General features: G+C 44.4%; 1 protein-coding gene and 1 pseudogene across 1 annotated transcript in view; both read left to right on the forward strand.

Annotated features, from left to right (window-relative positions):
* Positions 1-361: 361 nt before the first annotated feature.
* LOC147634265 (uncharacterized) lies at positions 362-13,149 on the forward strand (annotated as a pseudogene).
* A 4,096-nt stretch (positions 13,150-17,245) lies between these two features.
* LOC147634266 (acetyltransferase At1g77540-like) overlaps positions 17,246-19,201 on the forward strand; it is a 69,417-nt gene continuing 67,461 nt past the window's right edge. Inside the window, exon 1 of the mRNA XM_086805390.1 lies at positions 17,246-17,589. Within this exon, the coding sequence (XP_086661516.1) occupies positions 17,305-17,589 (285 nt within the window). The 5' untranslated portion in view covers positions 17,246-17,304. The remainder of the gene's footprint in view (positions 17,590-19,201) is intronic.

Raw genomic sequence — 19,201 nt, forward strand, 5'->3', positions numbered from 1 at the left:
GGGGAAACAAAAGGAAACTCCTCCTGCCCCACAACCAAGTCAGCTAATGCCCTCTTGGCTACCCAGACTGACTGAGACTCTCAAAGACAAGCCACGTGGGCCAAAAACTCTCAAGAAAAAGATTGGGACTTACCCAAACCCAATAGAGGAGATTGAACGAGTGCAACACTTAAGGGGTTTGGTGAAAGAAACACAAAGAGAACTAGAGCTAGAACCTAGAAAAATCAAGATTCCAGACACAGTGTTTTCTACACAAGTTCAGCCTCACAGGAGCCATAAACCGTTAGCTATACCTAGTATCATTCGAGAAGAAAGTGAGGATAGGACATCAGGAAGTGGGTAGACACCCTTCTTGCTTGAAAGAATGTTTAGTGAGGGAATGCCTGACCCCATCAAAGAGGAAGTGATTCCATCTTCACCAGTCCCTAGTCAGGGGCCGATATCTTGAAAAGTACCGTTGAATGTGTCCAAACTAATGGATTTCATGTCCTTTGAAATCAGAACCACGATCATATCCAAGTTATACGGAGATCCTAAGCTATTCTTAGCTCTTCGAGCATTTCTCAATGGAGAACTGAAGGCGGGGTTACCACAATTTGCAAATATGGATAGACCCGACACGCTTCAAGATGTGGAGGAACATTTGGATCTACAGCCCAACCTAGATGAAGACTCGGTCGTTGAAATACCTGTTAACAAGTTGGGACAGTACTTTGAAGGTGAGAATCTAGGTTGGATCTACAGCCCAACCTAGATGAAGACTCGGTTGTTGAAATACCTATTAACAAGTTGGGACAGTACTTTGAAGGTGACGAATCTTATTCAACCCTCCCCATTACTACCAAGGGATTAACTCTAAAGGGAATCCTTGATGGTGGTGCTAGAGTGAGCATTGTGACTAAAAACTACTGGGAATCTATGGGAAGACCTCACCTAGAAGTCACAAACATAGTGGTTAAGATGGCAAACGGAACTATAGCTAAACCTATTGGAATGCTAAGGGACCTTAAGATCAAGGTTCTAGGATATAGGGTAAGGCATACCTTCATTGTAATGGATTTCTCTAAGCATCCTATGTCATATCAAATGATCTTAGGATGTTCTTTCATGAGGGAAGCACAAATGGTGCATGGCTGGTCGAAAAACCATGTCTACTTACAATTTCGGGACTCTGTCATTCGAGTTGATCTTGAGAATGGTCGCGCGCATCCTTTAGGAAGCAAGGTTATCATTAATAATCAATCGGATACCACTATCCACTCAGCCCCATTAAAGTATTGCTATACATGCAAAAAAGAGACCGATGATGGGGAAGATTCTCCTTATGTGGATGTCCTACCGAGCATGACTCAGTCAGATAACGTAGATTGGGTACACCTAGCGGCAACCATAGACACATGGGGAAATAGAGGCACAAGTTGGGTAACACCTGAGGGGCAAGATATGCCACCATTAGTGCCAGTAAACATGATAGGTGTTATGCACTTGACTTCTGATGATGGCAAGAAAGTGGCAAACTCCCTTGACACTGAAAGTAGTGAAGACTCTGACCAATGCGACTCCAAGTCTGAATCTCAAGAAGAAACCGACTCTGAGACTAATAGGGGGTATGAATTGAATATTCACCCAAGTGTGGAAGCCACGTGCTCAAGACGAGACATAAGTGACAACGCTATATCGAGCTAATGTACGAGCTAGAATAAACAAATAGAGATCCACTGCAGAATGGCTTAGTTATGTAGGAGCATATGACGCTCATCGCAAGTTGTGGATAATTGGGGAGGATACCTCCAAGGTGTCATGTGGTGTAGTCCGCAACCTCATGACATTGCCCAATTAGAAATCGAAGAGAAGCCAAAACTAAGTCGTACTGCGAGAAGGCATCAAAACCGAGAGTTAGCTCAGTAACAAAAGGAAGCGAAAATTAAAGAAAAAAGCATGGCACAACAAGAACCAGTAGACTTACACCCCGCACCCGAGCATTTCAAATCTTTTACCACCACGGGGGAACGTAAGTCGTCTACACAAAAACCCAACAAATGCCTACCACCAATGGGAGTAGTGGTGTCTACGATGGCCCGGTGGTAGTTAAGGAGATAGAACTAGCAGATCCAAGTGAGGAGTCTAAACCAATTTTTATTGCTCAAGACCTCACCAAGACGGAAGAAGCTACACTTAAGATGCCTCTTAAAGAATTCAAGGACATATTTGCTTGGGCATACCATGATATGAAGGGTGTTCCACCCAATGTGGTGCAACACACAATTCCAATGATTAGCACTGCTAAACCAGTCCAGCAACGTCCCTACCCAATGAATCCTAAGTATGCAAAGATTGTACAAGAGGAAATTGAAAAGCTTATAAAATGTGGATTCATATGCCCTATTGAGCACTCAGAATGGGTTTCTCCGATAGTCATTGTACCAAAGAAGAATGGGAAACTCAGAGTGTGTGTTGATCTCAAAAAGGCTAATGCAGCCACCAGAAGAGATCATTACCATTGTCGTACTCAGAACATGTGCTTGAAAGAGTTACAGGCAAGGAGGCTTATAGATTTTTAGACGGGTACTCTGGTTATAATCCGATCACAATCGCAGTAGAGGACCAAGCTAAAACAGCTTTTATAACAGAGTTTGGAGTGTTTGCCTTTCGCGTCATGGCCTTTGGCTTAACCAATGCACCTGCAACATTCCAACGATTGATAAACACAGTCTTTAAGGAATATCTAAGGGACTTTTGTGAAGCCTTCTTAGATGATCTTTGTGTTCATTCCTCTTGGTATGAGCACTTGATGTGTTTACGAAAAGTATTTAAAAGGTGTAGATTATATCGCATCTCGTTGAATCCTTTCAAATGCCAATTCTGGGTTAAGCACGGAGTTATTCTAGGGCATATAGTGTCCAAAAATGGGATTTCTACCGACGAAAGTAAAACAAGGTCATTCTGGAATTGCCCCCACCCACCAACTATAAGGGAGTCCAACGCTTTATGGGCCATGTTGGTTATTATCGAAGGTTTATTTTATTCTTCACCGAGATAGCTCGACCATTGTACAAGCTTCTCATCGAGTTTATTTGGACCGAAGATTGTGACCATGCATATGAGTTATTAAAGAAGGCCTTGGTGAGTGCTCCAATCTTGAGAATGCCTAACTGGGATTTAATCTTCCACGTGCATATTGATGCATCAAACTTTGCTATTGGGTGTGTACTAACTCAACTTGGAGAACATAAACTAGACTACCCCATTAGCTTTGCCAGTCGCACCAGGTGAACGATGCTGAAATGAACTACACCACTACGGAGTGAGAAGGGTTGGCAATGGCAGTAAAGAAATTTTGTTATTACCTTCTTGCCACCAAGTTTGTTTTCTATGTGGATCATCAAGCATTGTTGTATCTGGTGAACAAACCATGCTCCACAGGAAGAATCACACGATGGTTGTTGATTCTTCTTGAGTTTGATTTCACTGTTGTTGTGAGACCTGGCAAAAAACATGTCATGGCTGATCATTTGTCTCGCATACCTAATGGTGAAGCTCCTATGGGAGTTGATGAGATGATTTACATGACACTTCCTTGTTCATGGTGAAGACAATGCCTGAATGGAGACAACAGCCAAGTTCCTCTTTGAAAATACAATCACACGCTTTGGTTGTCCTTTTGAACTTGTGAGCGACAATGGTACGTATTTTATAAATGAAGTGATTAAGGAGCTCACACAAATTTCATGATATCCCATTATAAATCTACTCCTAATGGCCAAGCCGAGAGTACCAACAAGACCTTAATCTCTATTCTGACAAAGACAGTTGAGGCTCATCGCATGGATTGGGATCTAAAGCTTACGTCAGCTTTATGGGCCTATCGTACTGCATATAAAGTGGCTATATTGCACACCATTCAAGATGGTATATGGCCAAGAAGCAGTCATGCCGTGGGAATTTGTTATTCCTAGTCTTCGTGTTGCTACTCAAGAGGCCTGGGATGGCAATCCCTTAGTAGAGCGTTTGTATATCCTTGAGCGGTTAGATGAAGAAAGACAATTGGCAGTGTACAAGGCCCTTGTAGAGAAGGATAGAAGGAAGAAATGGTTTGATCACCACTTGAAAAACAAGGACATCAAAGTTGGGGATAAAGTCCTGATGTATGGAGTGTATAAAGAAAAGAAGAAGATAAAATATGCTGGTAAGGGACCGTACAAAGTATGTGAAATTACCCCACAAGCTAAAATATGATGGTAAGGGACCGTACAAAGTATGTGAAATTACCCCACAAGGTACTATCCGAGTGGAGACTCTCGACGAAGTTGAAACCGTTGGATTCCTCAATAGGAGTAAATTCAAAAGATACTATGACCCCCTAAGCCAAGAGGAATTACATGCAATCCATCAGAAGAAGGCATCTAAAGAACAGGCTGAGCTTAAGAAGATACAAGCGAGAGTTGAAGCTAAAAAATGTCAGCAGTGTGTTAGGCGCCAACGAGAGGCCTACTTGGGGATTACACAAGCACTTTTCGAGGAGGCAAAGGAGGATTCACTAGAATCTGACCCGCCTCTACCATACCCAATTGAGCTACAGAGTCCTTACGGGGAGGTGCTATATAATGCATTATTGGATATGGGAGCTCAACACAATTTGTTCTCATATGGAGTGTGGTGTCAACTCGGAAAACCACCCTTATCCAAAAGTACCATCCAATTTAAGGGTATCAATAAGAAGAAAACCAATGTCTCGAGAATTCTGCACACTCTTGTTGTCTATGACAAGGGGACTGTGGTTCAAATCTTTTTGCTTATGCCTGCTGGTACCATGGAGGGAACTATAAACTTAGGGCGCAAATTTTTGTTAGCCACCAAGTGGAATATTGATTGGGCAACTAGGCAAAGTTACAACGCAAGAACCGGCTCTCAGCCTGACCACTCAGGGTCCCGCGCCTAAGCCATCAACTCTGGACAAAACGCTAGATAAGGAAAAATCACAAAGTCAAGTGGCTACACCATCTTTGATTGTTTGCTACCCCTCTAACGCTTCAATGCCAAGAGTGGAGACAGGCAGTGTGGTCCCCAAGGCTCCGCTTACTTTATCGAAGAGTACATACAAGTGGGTCCCAAAAGCTTCGTTAACGGCTACCTCTACTGCTCAATCTCGTTCAGACAAGAAGCCTCGTAGTAGGAAAGCAGCTACCCGCCCTAGAAAAGACAAGGTAACATCACGTTGGATTCCTAAAATATTATTAGCAGCCCAAGGGTACTGTTACATATCCGTAACGCCGCTACGGGCGTTACCACGAGAGGGGACGGCCTCTGGCTCACCACCCAGCCATCGAGGAAGAATGAGGATTGCCCCTCATCCCCCAGGCTATATAGTGTGTGGCCTGCCGGTCCACACTAGCCTGGCCGCCCATGACTCCGCATGGGCGTCCTCTCCCACTGAACCCCGGACATGGCCATCCAGTCTGCCGCCGTCGGTCAATCACAGGCATTACAGCCTACGTGACATTACCCCCCCCCTTAAGAAGAGTTTTCGTCCTCGAAAACAAACTGGGGATACCTTTTGGAAATTGCACTACGGCGTTCCCAGGTTGCCACCTCCTCATCATTATCTGTCCATTTAACAAGTACCTCCTGGTACACTTTATGTCGGGTTTGTCTGTCACGATACTATAGAATCTTTTCAGATTCATGTGGTATCTTTGGTGGCTCTATCAAGTCCACCAAAATCTCGGGAGAAACTGCGTTCTCTAACCCGTGAGAACTGATTTCTTCAGTTTACTGACATGGAAGACAGGATGGACTTGAGAACTCTCCGGTAACTCAAGTTTATATGCTACGTCCCCAATCTTCTTAAGGACCTTGAAAGGACCGCAATATCTAGGAGAAATTTTATCACACTTTCCCGTTTTCATGGTTGCTGACTGCGCAGGAACCTTTAAAAATACAAAATCACCTTCTGCAAAGGTCACTTGTCTGCGTCCTTTATAGGCAAATGTTTTAGCGCGATCCTGTGCGCTACGGATGTTCTCGCGTGCAGCTTTGAGCATATCATTCATTTATCAAGGAACTCCTTGACAGATTGAATCTTCTCCTTTTCTAGGCCTACAGCCATCGGAGATCTCGGCTGGAATCCATACGTTAACATGAATGGTGTAAATTCAGTCGTCTCACTGAATGCTTGGAGTTGTTATAAGCAAACTCCAATATGGGCAAATATTCTTCTTAATTTGATTGCTTCTTACTTACATAAGAACGCAACATATCCTCGAGTATTTGGTTAACTTTTTCAGTTTGACCATCAGACTCTAGATAATCTACCATACTCATACTCAGAGTAGTATCCATTTTTTTGAAGATTTCCCTCCAAAAAATGACTGTTGAACTTTCTATCTCTATCCGACACTATATCTGCGGGCAGGCCATATAGCTTGTAGAGATGTTCAATAAAGAGTTTTGCCAACTCTGGCATTTTTACAGTTTTCTCGTGGTAATAAACTTTGCCAGTTTAGTTAACCTGTCCACTACCACCCACACCGAGTGATTCCCTCGACTCGTCTTGGGTAAACCGGTAATGAAATCTATGGAAATGCTTTCCCATTTCCCTTGAGGAATCTCCAGCGGATGGAGTAGTTCTCCAACCTTAAGACGTTCATGTTTATTGACCTGGCACTTACTGCATTTCAGCACATAAGTCTGGATGTCCTTAAACAAACTAGGCCAATAAAACTATCTTTTTACTAGTGCATAGGTCTTCTGAATCCCAGGATGACCCGCACTTGGACTATCAAAACTATACTTCGAAGGCTCGGCTAGCCTCTCCGGACTAACTCTCGCTTCGCTACCCGCCGCACCTACAGCCAGTCTCTCCGGACTAGCATTATGTGCCGGCGAGGAAGGTGGGCGAGGCTGTGACAAAGTGCGTACGCATAGAGCACGCCAGACCTCTGTAAAGACAGGATCATACTCACACAAGCCATGATTTGGTATTTCAACCAAAACCTTAAGGCAAATTTCATGCCTTGATTTTGCATCATGTCATTAGCACGGAAGCTAATGTACTGGAGAGCACTCTAGTAGCGCAAGTTTTTAGACCATGCTACTAGATATTTGTAGACTACGCTACCATGTTGCATCACCAACTTGTTAAAACTTGTCCTTGGAAAGCTGTACGGCCATAGGAGAAATAAACTAGAGCCAATCTTTGCACAAGCATATGCTCTAGAATCTTGTTGAGTTTCTAACTACCATCAATCTACGGATGGTTAAACTCCACTCTAACTCAGAGTAAATGTAAGTTTTGAAGATTTCCCTTCAAATATAACAATCAAACTTCCTATCTCTTATGCCATACTATATATGCGGGTAGACCATATAGTATGTGGAGATGTTTGATAAAGATTCTTGCACCACTACGGGTGTCTGGAATTACATCCATTCACTTACAACTCTTTGTTGCTATTACCAGACATATCCCTTCAAGTATTGTCTGGACTCACACAACTATTCGAGTTTATGTGATATTTGAGGATATCCCTCCTTTCCCTCAAGAAAGGTTTTTGTCCTCAAAAACTGTACTCTCAAGCGGACTACGCGCTAGTGTCATAGGTCCAAGAACAAATCTAGACCGTGTTTAATATCATATGTTATATTCTTGAGTCCTTCCAAGAAACTTTTAAACATCTTGCAACGAAGATGTGGTATAGTGTCTACGCACATATGGTGGTACTATTGATAAACTGCTTTGCAACAGATCAGTGGTTTCACACTTGTAACAAAGGGCTTCATTGTTGCATATTATTACCCTTCATAAGCGGTTACACACTTATGAATCATTTGGGTGGGTTGTACCATCTATCAAGAAAAATTCCAAACTACTAATAACCACATTATTAATCCACAGATAATGACTAAGCTTGCTGCGAAGCCATAGGTTGCTAGATAATTGATGGTAATTACACAAGCCCAATGTCTCATTACATCATACATTCAATATAAATGCAAACATCACAGTACTTCGTGATGATGAACTTAGGAATTTCATCCTATCCCTGTTTGGTGTTGATATGAAGTATAACTATGAGAACATTATTTGCTGCCTCCTCATCATAGCGGCAAAGCTACCTACCCATCACAGGTGGCAATCTCTACCAAGCTATAACTAATGACATGCAAATAAACTAGTACTCTTGTAAGTTCTTCATAACCATATCTCGCACCAAACTCATAATCACTATGGATTAAATGCCAGGGCTTGCAAAATTGAATGTTATCTAATAGGTAGAGGGGATCATCAAACTACGGATGACCTCGACAACTCACTAGGACTAGTGATGTGTAACTTTTAAGTTACCACTCTCCTTGCTTATTCCATACCATCGAACAAATCAGTCCCTCGATTTGAGCAACGTCAACATATTTATGAGTACCTCAATACTCATGGATTGTGGTTCGGTAATTTAAAATGTTGATCTAGAGTATCTTTCACTCGAGGATCTTAATTTTATTAGCAGCTATGTATTAGTAGTGAGTAACTACGTACCCACTATCATCACACTAGTAGCTCCATACTAGTCAGTGAGTAACTCCGTACCCAATGGTGTACCTCCCCCGAGTGGGAGTACCATATAAAACCATCTATAACAAGATGCTTAAGTCACTTGCTGCTAAGAAGTGACTACACAAATTGACCCCTCCATTGCACATTGCAGTACAATCTCTGGTATTACAACACGAATTTTTGGACGTCCTTATCATAGAGGTCAACTTAAAAACTAGTGCATAGGTCTTGTGGAGTCTCGGCCGACCTAACCACACCACTGGTGACTTTCTACAAAAAAAGTGGCGCCGAAGTCACCACCTATGTACTTTAACTCCGTAAAGTACATGGTCTTCATCTATCATCTATGGAAAGTTGTAAAACATTCCTGCGATGGATTTTTATCACCCTAAAATTATTGTGCACTATTTTAGTGTGAAGAGCTTTTTTTCCCTGGGTACCATGGTTCACCCCAAGCTCATCTTTTGCTAAATTCTCCGATTTAACAAAAGATATGTCTGCCTCCGAACACTCCAGTTCAGCCCCAGACTTTGAGTTTACTTCTTAACACTCCGGTTAAGTCAAAACTCACCAGATACAGTAGGATTTACCACTAAGCTCTCCAGCTTAGCCTTCTATCCTAACTCAGCCCGAGTTTATGTACAGTACATATGTTGGATCCGATACTAACAACAACCAGGCTCATCTGGAGTGAGATACTACTCACTATTGCCATGTAAAACCTTATTAAATCCTAGAAATGCTCCACTCATTCCCCAGGGGTCATACGACTTATAGGGTTTACACGCACATGAACTTTGTAAGCAAAATAGCCTGTCATGCAATATTACAATTGCTTATGTAGGAAAGTAATATATATTTCCCAAATTGCTTATGTAGGAAAGTAATATATTTCCCAAATTCATATGGTAGCAACTAAAATGTGCTCTCAATCGCACACTTATGTTAAACATAGGCAAGACTACGCTTGCAAAATGCTATAGGGTGTCCCCCATGCATGAAACTGTCCAATCAAACTAGTCTTACTGCTAACCTCTAGATTTAGATCACTCCGGAACTAAATCACTCTGTTAGCACTAGTACACCATGATGGTCTTGCTACCTAGAGCTTCTCCGAACTCTCTAATTAGGTTTTATCCCAACTTATGGCTATATTTGGTAATTTTCAAAGTTCAAATTTTATCTTGCACACTTTATCACTACAGACAAGTGTACATACAACCTGCCAAAGAGTCAAGTTACATGCACAAGCCTTGGCGTCCCATTCCACCAAGACTACAATCGATTCCATGAGAACTTGATGTCCCATACCATCAAATTACCACCAAACCAATTGATGTGACATATAAAAAGGCTCTTTCCCCCCTCGAAAGATCACCACAAACTCTCGAGCAGTGGGATGTCGACGCATGGCAATAAAAAGATGAGAAAACCATGCTAGTAAGTTTAAGAACAGTTCTCTTCGATCACTTCTATAAGGGCATTGAGCATTACATCTCAAGACTATACCCCTTCAGATTTACCTTTGATTTGTACAAATCAATCCTAAATCTGCTATTATTATCTAGGCGTACGCTAATCCTTCAGATTAGTACTCCTAGATAAACCATTCAGTTGAGTGCTAGCAGCACTACTAGCCCCTTTATCCCAAGTAATACACATCTTAGGGATTACTTTTACCAGGCAATGTACGTGACTAAATCAAACTAGTCACTACTCTCTAGGCCCAAGTAGTGACACTATTTTGTTACTACCAACAAGGGCCAGCTTGCCTCTACGGGCCAAGGCTCTCTTGTTGCTACAAACAGTAAGCAACTTGTTTGGACACAAGGCATAACCACATCAAGGCTACGCTTGTACATCGTTCTCATTTGCCAAAGTTCATCACAATCTTCTAGCATCTGTTAAAAGATTGTGAAGGGTTTGAGCACTACGGCTCAATTAGGCTTACCTTGATTTCTCGTGATAAGAATTTCGTCTAATTTGGGCACAACTGACGCTATGCCGGTCCTCTTAGCCCAAGTAAAACACACCGCAGTTTCAGATTTACACTATAGCCAAACTACGTGACTTTGATGGTCAATACTAAGTGTATGCTCAGCTTAAATTTAGTCTCTCCGAACCAAATGTGTGATCACCACATGTGCTACTTTCGAGGCGTTACGGTCATAGACGTGTTCACTAGGCACAACGGCCATAGAACGGCTCACTCGGCACTACGGCCGTGGGATTTGTCTCTCTTAGCACGCGGCGCTACGGCTACGTGCGGTGGATCTCTTTCGTGGAAAACAGGCACTACGGCCACAACACGACGGCCGTGTGGATTTGTTTCGTGGGGTGTGCCGTTGTTTTGTGTGTTTTGTTTTTGTTTTTTTTTTAATAAAATAAAATAAAATAACGAGCCGGGCCGGCCCTCGTCGCTTCAGGCGTGGCCGCCCGCCCGTGGGGAGTGTTCACAAACAGGCCCTATTCTGGCCGCCGCCGCCTGGCTGGCCGCCTGTGCTGACCGCCAATGTGAATTTTTTTTTTAAAAAAAATAAAAATAAAAATAAAAATAACGGGCCGGGCTGGCCCTCGTCGATTGGGCGTGGCCGCCCGCTCGCCCGTGGGGAGCCTGGCCGTCGCCGTTTGGCATGGCCGCCCGCTGGCCGGTCGCCTGCTTCATTTTTAATTTAAAAAAAATGAACAAATAAAATATTTGTTTTTTTTTTCTTTTTTTTTCTTCTCATGTGGCGCTTGCTGGGCTGGTGGCTGGAGCGCTTATTGGGCCAGCGTTGGCTGGCCGGCGCCGCCGCCTGGTTAGCTGGCTGGCCGGCCACCGGGGCTGCCCGCCTAAGGGCTGGCCGCCCGGTGGGCTGGCACTTGCCTGGCCGGGCCTTAGCAGGCCCTCAACTCCGCCCGTTCGCCATTACCCGCCAAGCAGCACCAACACAGTCAACTCTGACGACGTCTACCGACTTGCAGGGTGAAGGTGCCGTCTTCGCCCCTTCAAGGCGGGTCATTTAACGTTTCACCTCCACGCTTCCACTGCGTCTTGTTGGTAGCGCAGGTAAAAGTCAAGAACACGGCCATTCACAGCAGTGTCAAATCGTGAGGGGACTGGTGGGGCTAGTGTTCGCTGGGGGCTGCTCTTCGCCCCCCCACACCGAGTAGTGTTCACAGCATTTTCAAGAGAATAGGCGTGGGGCTGGTCTGCTCCCCCCCACACACGGGTCAACGAAATGCATCGCCGCCTGGTCATCACAGCATCGTGGGCTGGTGGTCTTCGCCCCTCCCACACACAAGCTTCAACGAAGCTTTCACAGACAGTGGGGCTGCTCTTCGCCCCCCCCCCCCACCTCCCCCACACACAGTATAGAGGCGCTTCATTGAAACGAATTACAACTCAGACGATTTCAACGCAGAAAAGAAAAAAAAACAAAAATTGCTTACCTTCATTGCTTGCTGTGTGTGACGGGGAGAGAGAGAGAGAGAGAGAGAGAGAGAGAGAGAGAGAGAGAGAGAGAGAATTCTTCCCCTCCATTCTTCCATGGCCGCCTCCCTCCACACCCTCCATTCGAGATAAGGATAAGGAGACGAATGGTCGAAAACCATCGAGTGGGCTCCGGTCCCCCGGTCACGCGCGGGCTCTGACAATCCCATCGAACCACGCTCTGATACTAGTGTTACATATCCGTAACGCCGCTACGGGCGTTACCACGAGAGGGGACGGCCTCTGGCTCACCACCCAGCCATCGAGGAAGAATGAGGATTGCCCCTCATCCCCCAGGCTATATAGTGTGTGGCCTGCCGTCCACACTAGCCTGGCCGCCCATGACTCCGCATGGGCGTCCTCTCCCACTGAACCCCGGACATGGCCATCCGGTCTGCCGTCGGTCACAGGCATTACAGCCTACGTGACAGGTACTACGAAGGGAATGACCAGATTTGGATCCCTAAACATAAGCTGAATTCTTCTGCATCGCCTATAAAATCTCATAAGCCAAATGTTGCCACCCCAACGACAATTCAAGACCGTGGTAAGGGAAAGGTAATGGAGTACTCCACACCACTTCTTCCAGAGCTAGTTTGGATTCCCAAACGATATCAATCGATACCACCTAGCTCAGGAAGGGGGGAGTCACAGGAAGCTTCTAGCTCCTCATGCCATTCACACATTAATATAGAAGTTTCTGCTGCATGCTCTACTTCTACCCTTGTCAATACCCACCAAGAAACCAATGAGTCTACGTCTCCCCTTGAAAATGTATCGTCGTCGAAAGCCATATCCTCCGTTCGTTCATGGGAGCGTACACTACCATCTCTGCAACTTGATGTGGCACAAGGGTCATAAAAAACTATCTGCCCACATCACCACCTATAACCCACTGGACAAATTGGTTCCAAGGGACTACAACATCATTGCAAAAAATATAATCTACCCAAGGAAGGGGGGAGCATGTACTCCCGTTTGACACATACAAAAAAAAAAGAAGTAAAAAGAGCAAGAGCACATTAAGAGGAGAGTTATCCGCACACAACTAGAAACAAGATTGACCTGTCTTCATCATGAACCTACTGATGCTATATCTGTGTTTGCAGATATGGCAGATGCATGAGCATCATCCACTCGCACCTTTGGTGAGAGGTATCATCTGTACCTTTCTCAAATATTTCACGTGCTATCCTGTAATTAAAACCAAATTGGGTCATATAGATGTACTAGCTAGCGAGGGAAATGTTGAGGAATTAGAATGGCTAATTCGCCTATTGACCACACGACTGACCCCTACTTCGTAGAGGACGTATCCCCGATAGCCCAAAGTCTTTACTTTTCCACAGGATGACTATCCTCGCATAGTTACATTCTTGACGAGTCTATGTGGATGGGAGGACGAAGAAGATATATCTAACGATGAATGGACGGATGAGACTCATGGCACTACCGAGGCTGATTTTATTTATTTGGATGATGCGGATAGAGGCTTAGCCTTAGGGCTACAGCCAGGACTCTACAACATCATCTTACCTTGATCCTCTGTATTAGTGTGGTGACTGGTAGGTAGATTAGTGTTTTCAAGTTGTTTCTAGTTTTGTGTCCTTATTTTTTCCCATTGATGTGCCTCTCGAGGTATAGTGCTTGTTAGTTAATTGTACAGGTTGAAAAGTTTGAGGTGGGTTCACTTTCATAGTCCTGGGACTGCCGTAATGTTCATACATGGATATCTACATCAAATTGTGGGCATTTCTCATCGAATCAAGGAGATCTCCAAAATACAGGTGTAATTCTTCCATGCCCACTCTCTTTCATTTTTACTGCTCAATTAATTGCATAAACTATAATGCATGACGACATGGAATTTGTCAAGCATGAACTATAATGCATGACCACATGGAATTTGTCAAGCACTACTTAGTTTTTGAAGTTACCTAAGGTGTTAGTGTAAATCATTAATTGAGTTTAACCTTGTTTTAGAAATTCTTGGGAATGCATGATGTCTTTAGTTAACCTTGGAATATGGTTGTCTCAGGTCTAAGGTTAAAACCATCTTAATGCTTGAACAACTTGGCCGTGGGTGTTGACCTCTAAGACATAGCTTCTACCCCTTTGTTGAAAGGAGGTAAGAACGCATGATAATTTGGGAGCAAAAATCCAAAGAGATAAATAAAAAATAAAAAGAAAGGCCTACAAATGTCCTTGGCCTAGGAAAAGTGCTCAGCTACTATTAGACCATTATAATCCTATGTCTTCCCATTCTATAACATGTCATCAATGGCATCACTCACCATGCTTAGGCTAAAAAGGGATGACTATGAGGGGCGAGCTCCTATAGGGGGTGGGGTATGGGTGGCTGATTAGGGACATGATAAAGGGGGGTGGTGTAAGTGTGCCAGGTATCTGGCGAAATAATCTGGGTTTGCTAGCGAGAATCTTGGAAAAGCCTCCAAGCCTCCTTTACAGCCAAGTCCCAAGAATAGTTGGTATAATTCACGTTAAAGCTTGGCTAGGTAGGCTCACTTTTTCCTTCGCATGAGGCGATGAAAAGTAATGTGGGCCTATTGGTGTGTGGTGGAGCCTTGGGCTACCTCGTAGTGGAGGCGGGTTCGGGTCTCTCAACATTCCTCATCATACTAACTATTCAGTGGGACGTTTCCCCGGCCCGCAGGGTGGCTCGCCAGGTGGCTCGGGTATGAGCGAAAGCTATGGATGCTGATGTGTGGAGTTTGTCAACTAGTTGGGTAGTAAAGTCATCCACCATGGGACCATGTTGATCTAGGTCGAAGAGGCTACGGTAGAGGTGATCAGAATAGGTTTCTTTGGTGAAGTGGTACTTCGGGTAGCGGGGATAGGGTATGGTGGATGGCTAAGTGGTGTATCTAGAGGTGAGATAGAAGGCCAAGTAGGCATAATTAGCTTGCAACTCCAATGGGCATGACCCCAAAATGAGAGGTATCAGTGAGAGTAAGCCATTGAGATAGTCCACCATACTAGATCCATGTCTCTTAGGGTAACATGTGAATGCTCTCGAGCCTGGCCAATGAGCCATGTCTCTTAGGGTAACATGTGAATGCTCCTGAGCCTGGCCAATGAGCCATGCCATTAAATATGGCCAATCCATTAGCTCCTCCCAAGTTGAGTAGGTAGTCTCCATATGTTGTGCATGGTGCCATATTTGCTAAAGCTCGGCTAAGCTCAGTTTCCTCGATATCAACCTCCTACTACATGGGGTCCTCTATCACAAAAAAGGGCACCTGAACACTGACACTTTGGGCATTAAAGTCCCCTTTAAGAAGGATTTTAAGAAGGATGTCTCCTATCTTGGAGAACCCAGCTATGTCACTGTAAAGGGTCTGGTATGGTGAGTGTTCCCTGGATGCATATAGGGATTTGGCTGGGGCGAAGTAACAAACTGCAGTATATATGTCACATGCATCCCTTGTCCTGACCTTAATCCACATGTACTATGCCCTCTTAATCCACATGTACTATGCCTTCTTATCATGTCTAATCACCTGTATCATATGGTGGAGATCCTGTCTATAGAGCATAGCCACACCTCCAAATCCTCTGGTCCCTCTAGTGATGCATGGTTGGGGGTGATGGACCAATTCCCACCTGTATCCTGCTACTCCAGGTATAGCATACTCCCTTGGCACTGGTGTGTCTATGTATACAAGACTATATCTCAATCTCTAAAAGTCTCCTCAAGTAATCTTACATTTAGTCATAGGCCCCCATTACAATTCCAGATTACAATCTAAAGACTGGTCTCATATGTCACGTGCCATCATTTGGCACATCTCTCTGTGATCACCCTCTCGTCCCTATATATTTCCTATTTTTTGGCCTTCCATGCCTCCAAATTACATGGCATGCACTCTTTCTTGTGTGCCACTTGTGGCGGAGTCGGGCCATCCTCAAGGTAAATCTTCTCCCCTTTGAGGGCTCTCCTTGTTTTGCGAGGAATGCCTGTCTAGTTTCCATATCTCCAAATTTAATGATGAGGGCCCTTTCCAAGGGCTCCAAGTTTGCCACAAAGGGCCATAGCATCTTCCTTAGCTGATGTACCTTCTTTCCATCCCATAATCCCGATGTCTATGTAAGGTTTTGATTTTCCTCCTTTTCTCTTCTTCCAGGGTATGGTGGGGGTGGTGCGTGTATCAGCTATCTACAAGTGACTTGTGTCCATTCTTTTTGGACCTCCTTCTTGACCATATCAGCCTAGCCCTTCTCCATCTCCTTCTTAGTTTCCTCTAGTTCCTTCTTGACTACCTTTATGTTTCCTTGCACATTGGTTTCTAGACTCTCCAGCCTAGAGAGCTCACCTTCCTCCATCCTTGTGGCTTCCCAAATGGCTACAACATATGATTGAAGTGGTATGACATACCAATTAACTTATAAGTGCCATTTATGAAGGTCTAATCTTTATATGGCATTTATGAAGGTCTAATCTTTATATGGCATTCAATATCATCTTATCTATGGAGCTGTATTAGCAATGCAAAAAAGAAGCTATGCCATGGCAACAACACTAGAGTTGTTACCACTCACCCAAGCCTACACTAGAATGAATGTAACCTATTGTAGAGTACTTGTTGGTACTTACATCGATTGAGCTCCAAAGTACTTGTTGGTACTTACATCGATGTAAGTACTTGTTGGTACTTACATCGATTGAGCTCCAAAGTGCCGTTTTTGGTTGCACCTTTCCTCCACTGCACTCAACCATCCAATACATGGTCCCTCTCTCTCTCTCTCTCTCTCACACACACATGGAAGCAATCAAGCAAGAGGCACAATGCACAACATACTCTCTGCTCTCTCTCTCAGCTCTCTAGGTTAGAGGGTAGGTCCTTCCAAGCCCCAAATTTCCCGCGCTTTACAAACCCATCCACACATCAACTTGGTAAACTATATGCAAAGGAGGATGGCTCATCCATGTATTTGGCGCCATCTTCTGCATTCATAAGACGAGGCAGTTGCCCGTTCTTCCACATCCCCTAAGGCAGTCACACATGAGACTGAGCCTCACGTAAGATTTAATGTGGAGGTTGTGTCTTGACCAAACACACCTATAGGCTACGGGCAACCAACCCTACCCCACGGTGGCGATGACCGGTAGCCCAAACTTCAAAGGTGCAGAGTTCACCTTTATTTACATATTATATATATATATATATATATATATATATATATATATATATAGAGAGAGAGAGAGAGAGAGAGAGAGAGAGAACGTTGTTTGGGATGCGCTCGTCCTAACCTCCTTTCTATGGCTTCATCAGACAAGACAGCGGCCTCTTCTGAAGTGGACGTGGTTTGGGATGCCCCTCGTAGTCGATTTTCTACTCGGGATGGCCTGGCCTACCTCCAGTATACCACCAGAAGAACATCTGTAGAAGGGGAGGTGGAGGGAGAGGAGGTGCTTGACCTGGTCCACACCTATGTGCCGCCCACCAAGCGAGGGAGTGGAGTTGCGGCCCACCTCTGCACCGCCGCCTTCCAACACGCCAAGCACCACAACCTCCGAGTCATCCCGACCTGCTCCTACATCTCTGTATGATCCCTCTGCGTGGCCCTCATTTTTTTCTCTCATTTTTTCCACCGCTTTTTTCCTCAAACTCTTTGTTAACTGCAAGATGGTTCTCTGCTTGGTAGAATAAATCAAGGAGAAAATGCCTGCTAGATCATTAGTTTTTATCAAAGCCTTAGTAATCGATTTTCTTGTTGTTAGCCATTTCGCCCAGATACCAAGTAAACCTTCAGCATAGGTTAGTGTTGTGAAGTGCCTCTTATATCGTTGATTTTTTACTTGTTATCAAGGCAACCTCTAGATCATACTATTTGTCCAAGAAGAAAATTAACTGCAATTATGATTTTGGGGGAATGATTGATCAAGGGGCAGCAGAAAGCGTGTAAATTTGAACAAACTGTCGGTGGACTCATCTGGAGAAGATGGGTCTGGTTACTGCCGATGGGGAGAGGGGGAAAGTGCCCCGATCATATTCTTACACAATAACACAAGTATCCTAACCTAATCCTTGTATTATATACAACAAAGAATGTACAACTAATTGTTCTTAAGTACAAATGGTTGATCAATACGCTGATCTTGAACAGAGACGTATAGTAGTCAATGTGATTGGGGGTTGCTCTCGATATCCATATGAATCATATTGCTCATATGACTCATAGCTCTGCTGTAGGAGTCAGTTGGCAAAGTCATCGGTTGTACTCGTGCGATTCCACGAGGAACCGGTTGGGTCGATTGGTGATGGTCTTGTTAGCATACATCATCGCTATTTTGCTATCTATGGGCGCCCTTCCCATGTTTAGGCACCCCCCTATTTTTCATGGGCCTCTGATGTGGGCTGCCCCGTGTGGAGTCATGGGTGAGTCGGCCAGTGCATATGGAGAGTATATATATGCTGCGCCTCCCCCTCATTATCATCATTGTTTTTGGTCATCTGGCAAGCACCCTTCAGCCCTTTGCGTAGGTAGACCACTCCTCGCCTACGGGCTAGTTGTATCCATCTTTCTTCTTGAGGATTAGTGCATTAGCATTTTGTTGTTTTCTCTCATCTCTCACTTGGTGCTTCAACGTTTTTTGTCATTCGTCTACATCTTTCCGTTGCCCTCCGGCATGACATCAAAGTAGAGGTGTCTAGACCTAGGATCGCTGATTGGAGGCTGATTTTTGCTGCGTTTTCACGGGAGCCACCACTCCCCGACGGAGTGTTTTACAGCTGCGTTTTCATCTTCAAAGGGGCAGATCTGCATTCTTTGTGTTTTTTTATCCTCTCCACTCACATTCTATCTCGCCCATCCTCCCTATAACTGCAGAGAGCAGTTCTTGGGCTGTTTTGGTGTCTGTGTTTTTCAAAGGGGGTACATCACGGCACTCATTCAACCTCGGGCGGTTCAGATACCCACTCTTCTGACTTTTCCTACAGATGCAAAGTTGGATGGCACAAACTACGACATCTGGAAAGTCATGGTGGAAGCAGTTTTTGGAGACATACCATCTTCTGGAGTTCATCACTCAATCGGTTCTCCAACCTCACTCGGATAGAGGATGAGGATACGAGGCCTACCCTTACGCACGAAGCTGCTCTATGGGATCGGCTTAGTACTTGTGCTCGGTCATTCATTCTTTTGAATTCTCAACC

The sequence above is a fragment of the Cibotium barometz genome, chromosome 11, assembly GCF_041138505.1.
Source record: "Cibotium barometz isolate CiBa-2024 chromosome 11, ASM4113850v1, whole genome shotgun sequence".
Lineage (NCBI taxonomy): Eukaryota > Viridiplantae > Streptophyta > Polypodiopsida > Cyatheales > Cibotiaceae > Cibotium > Cibotium barometz.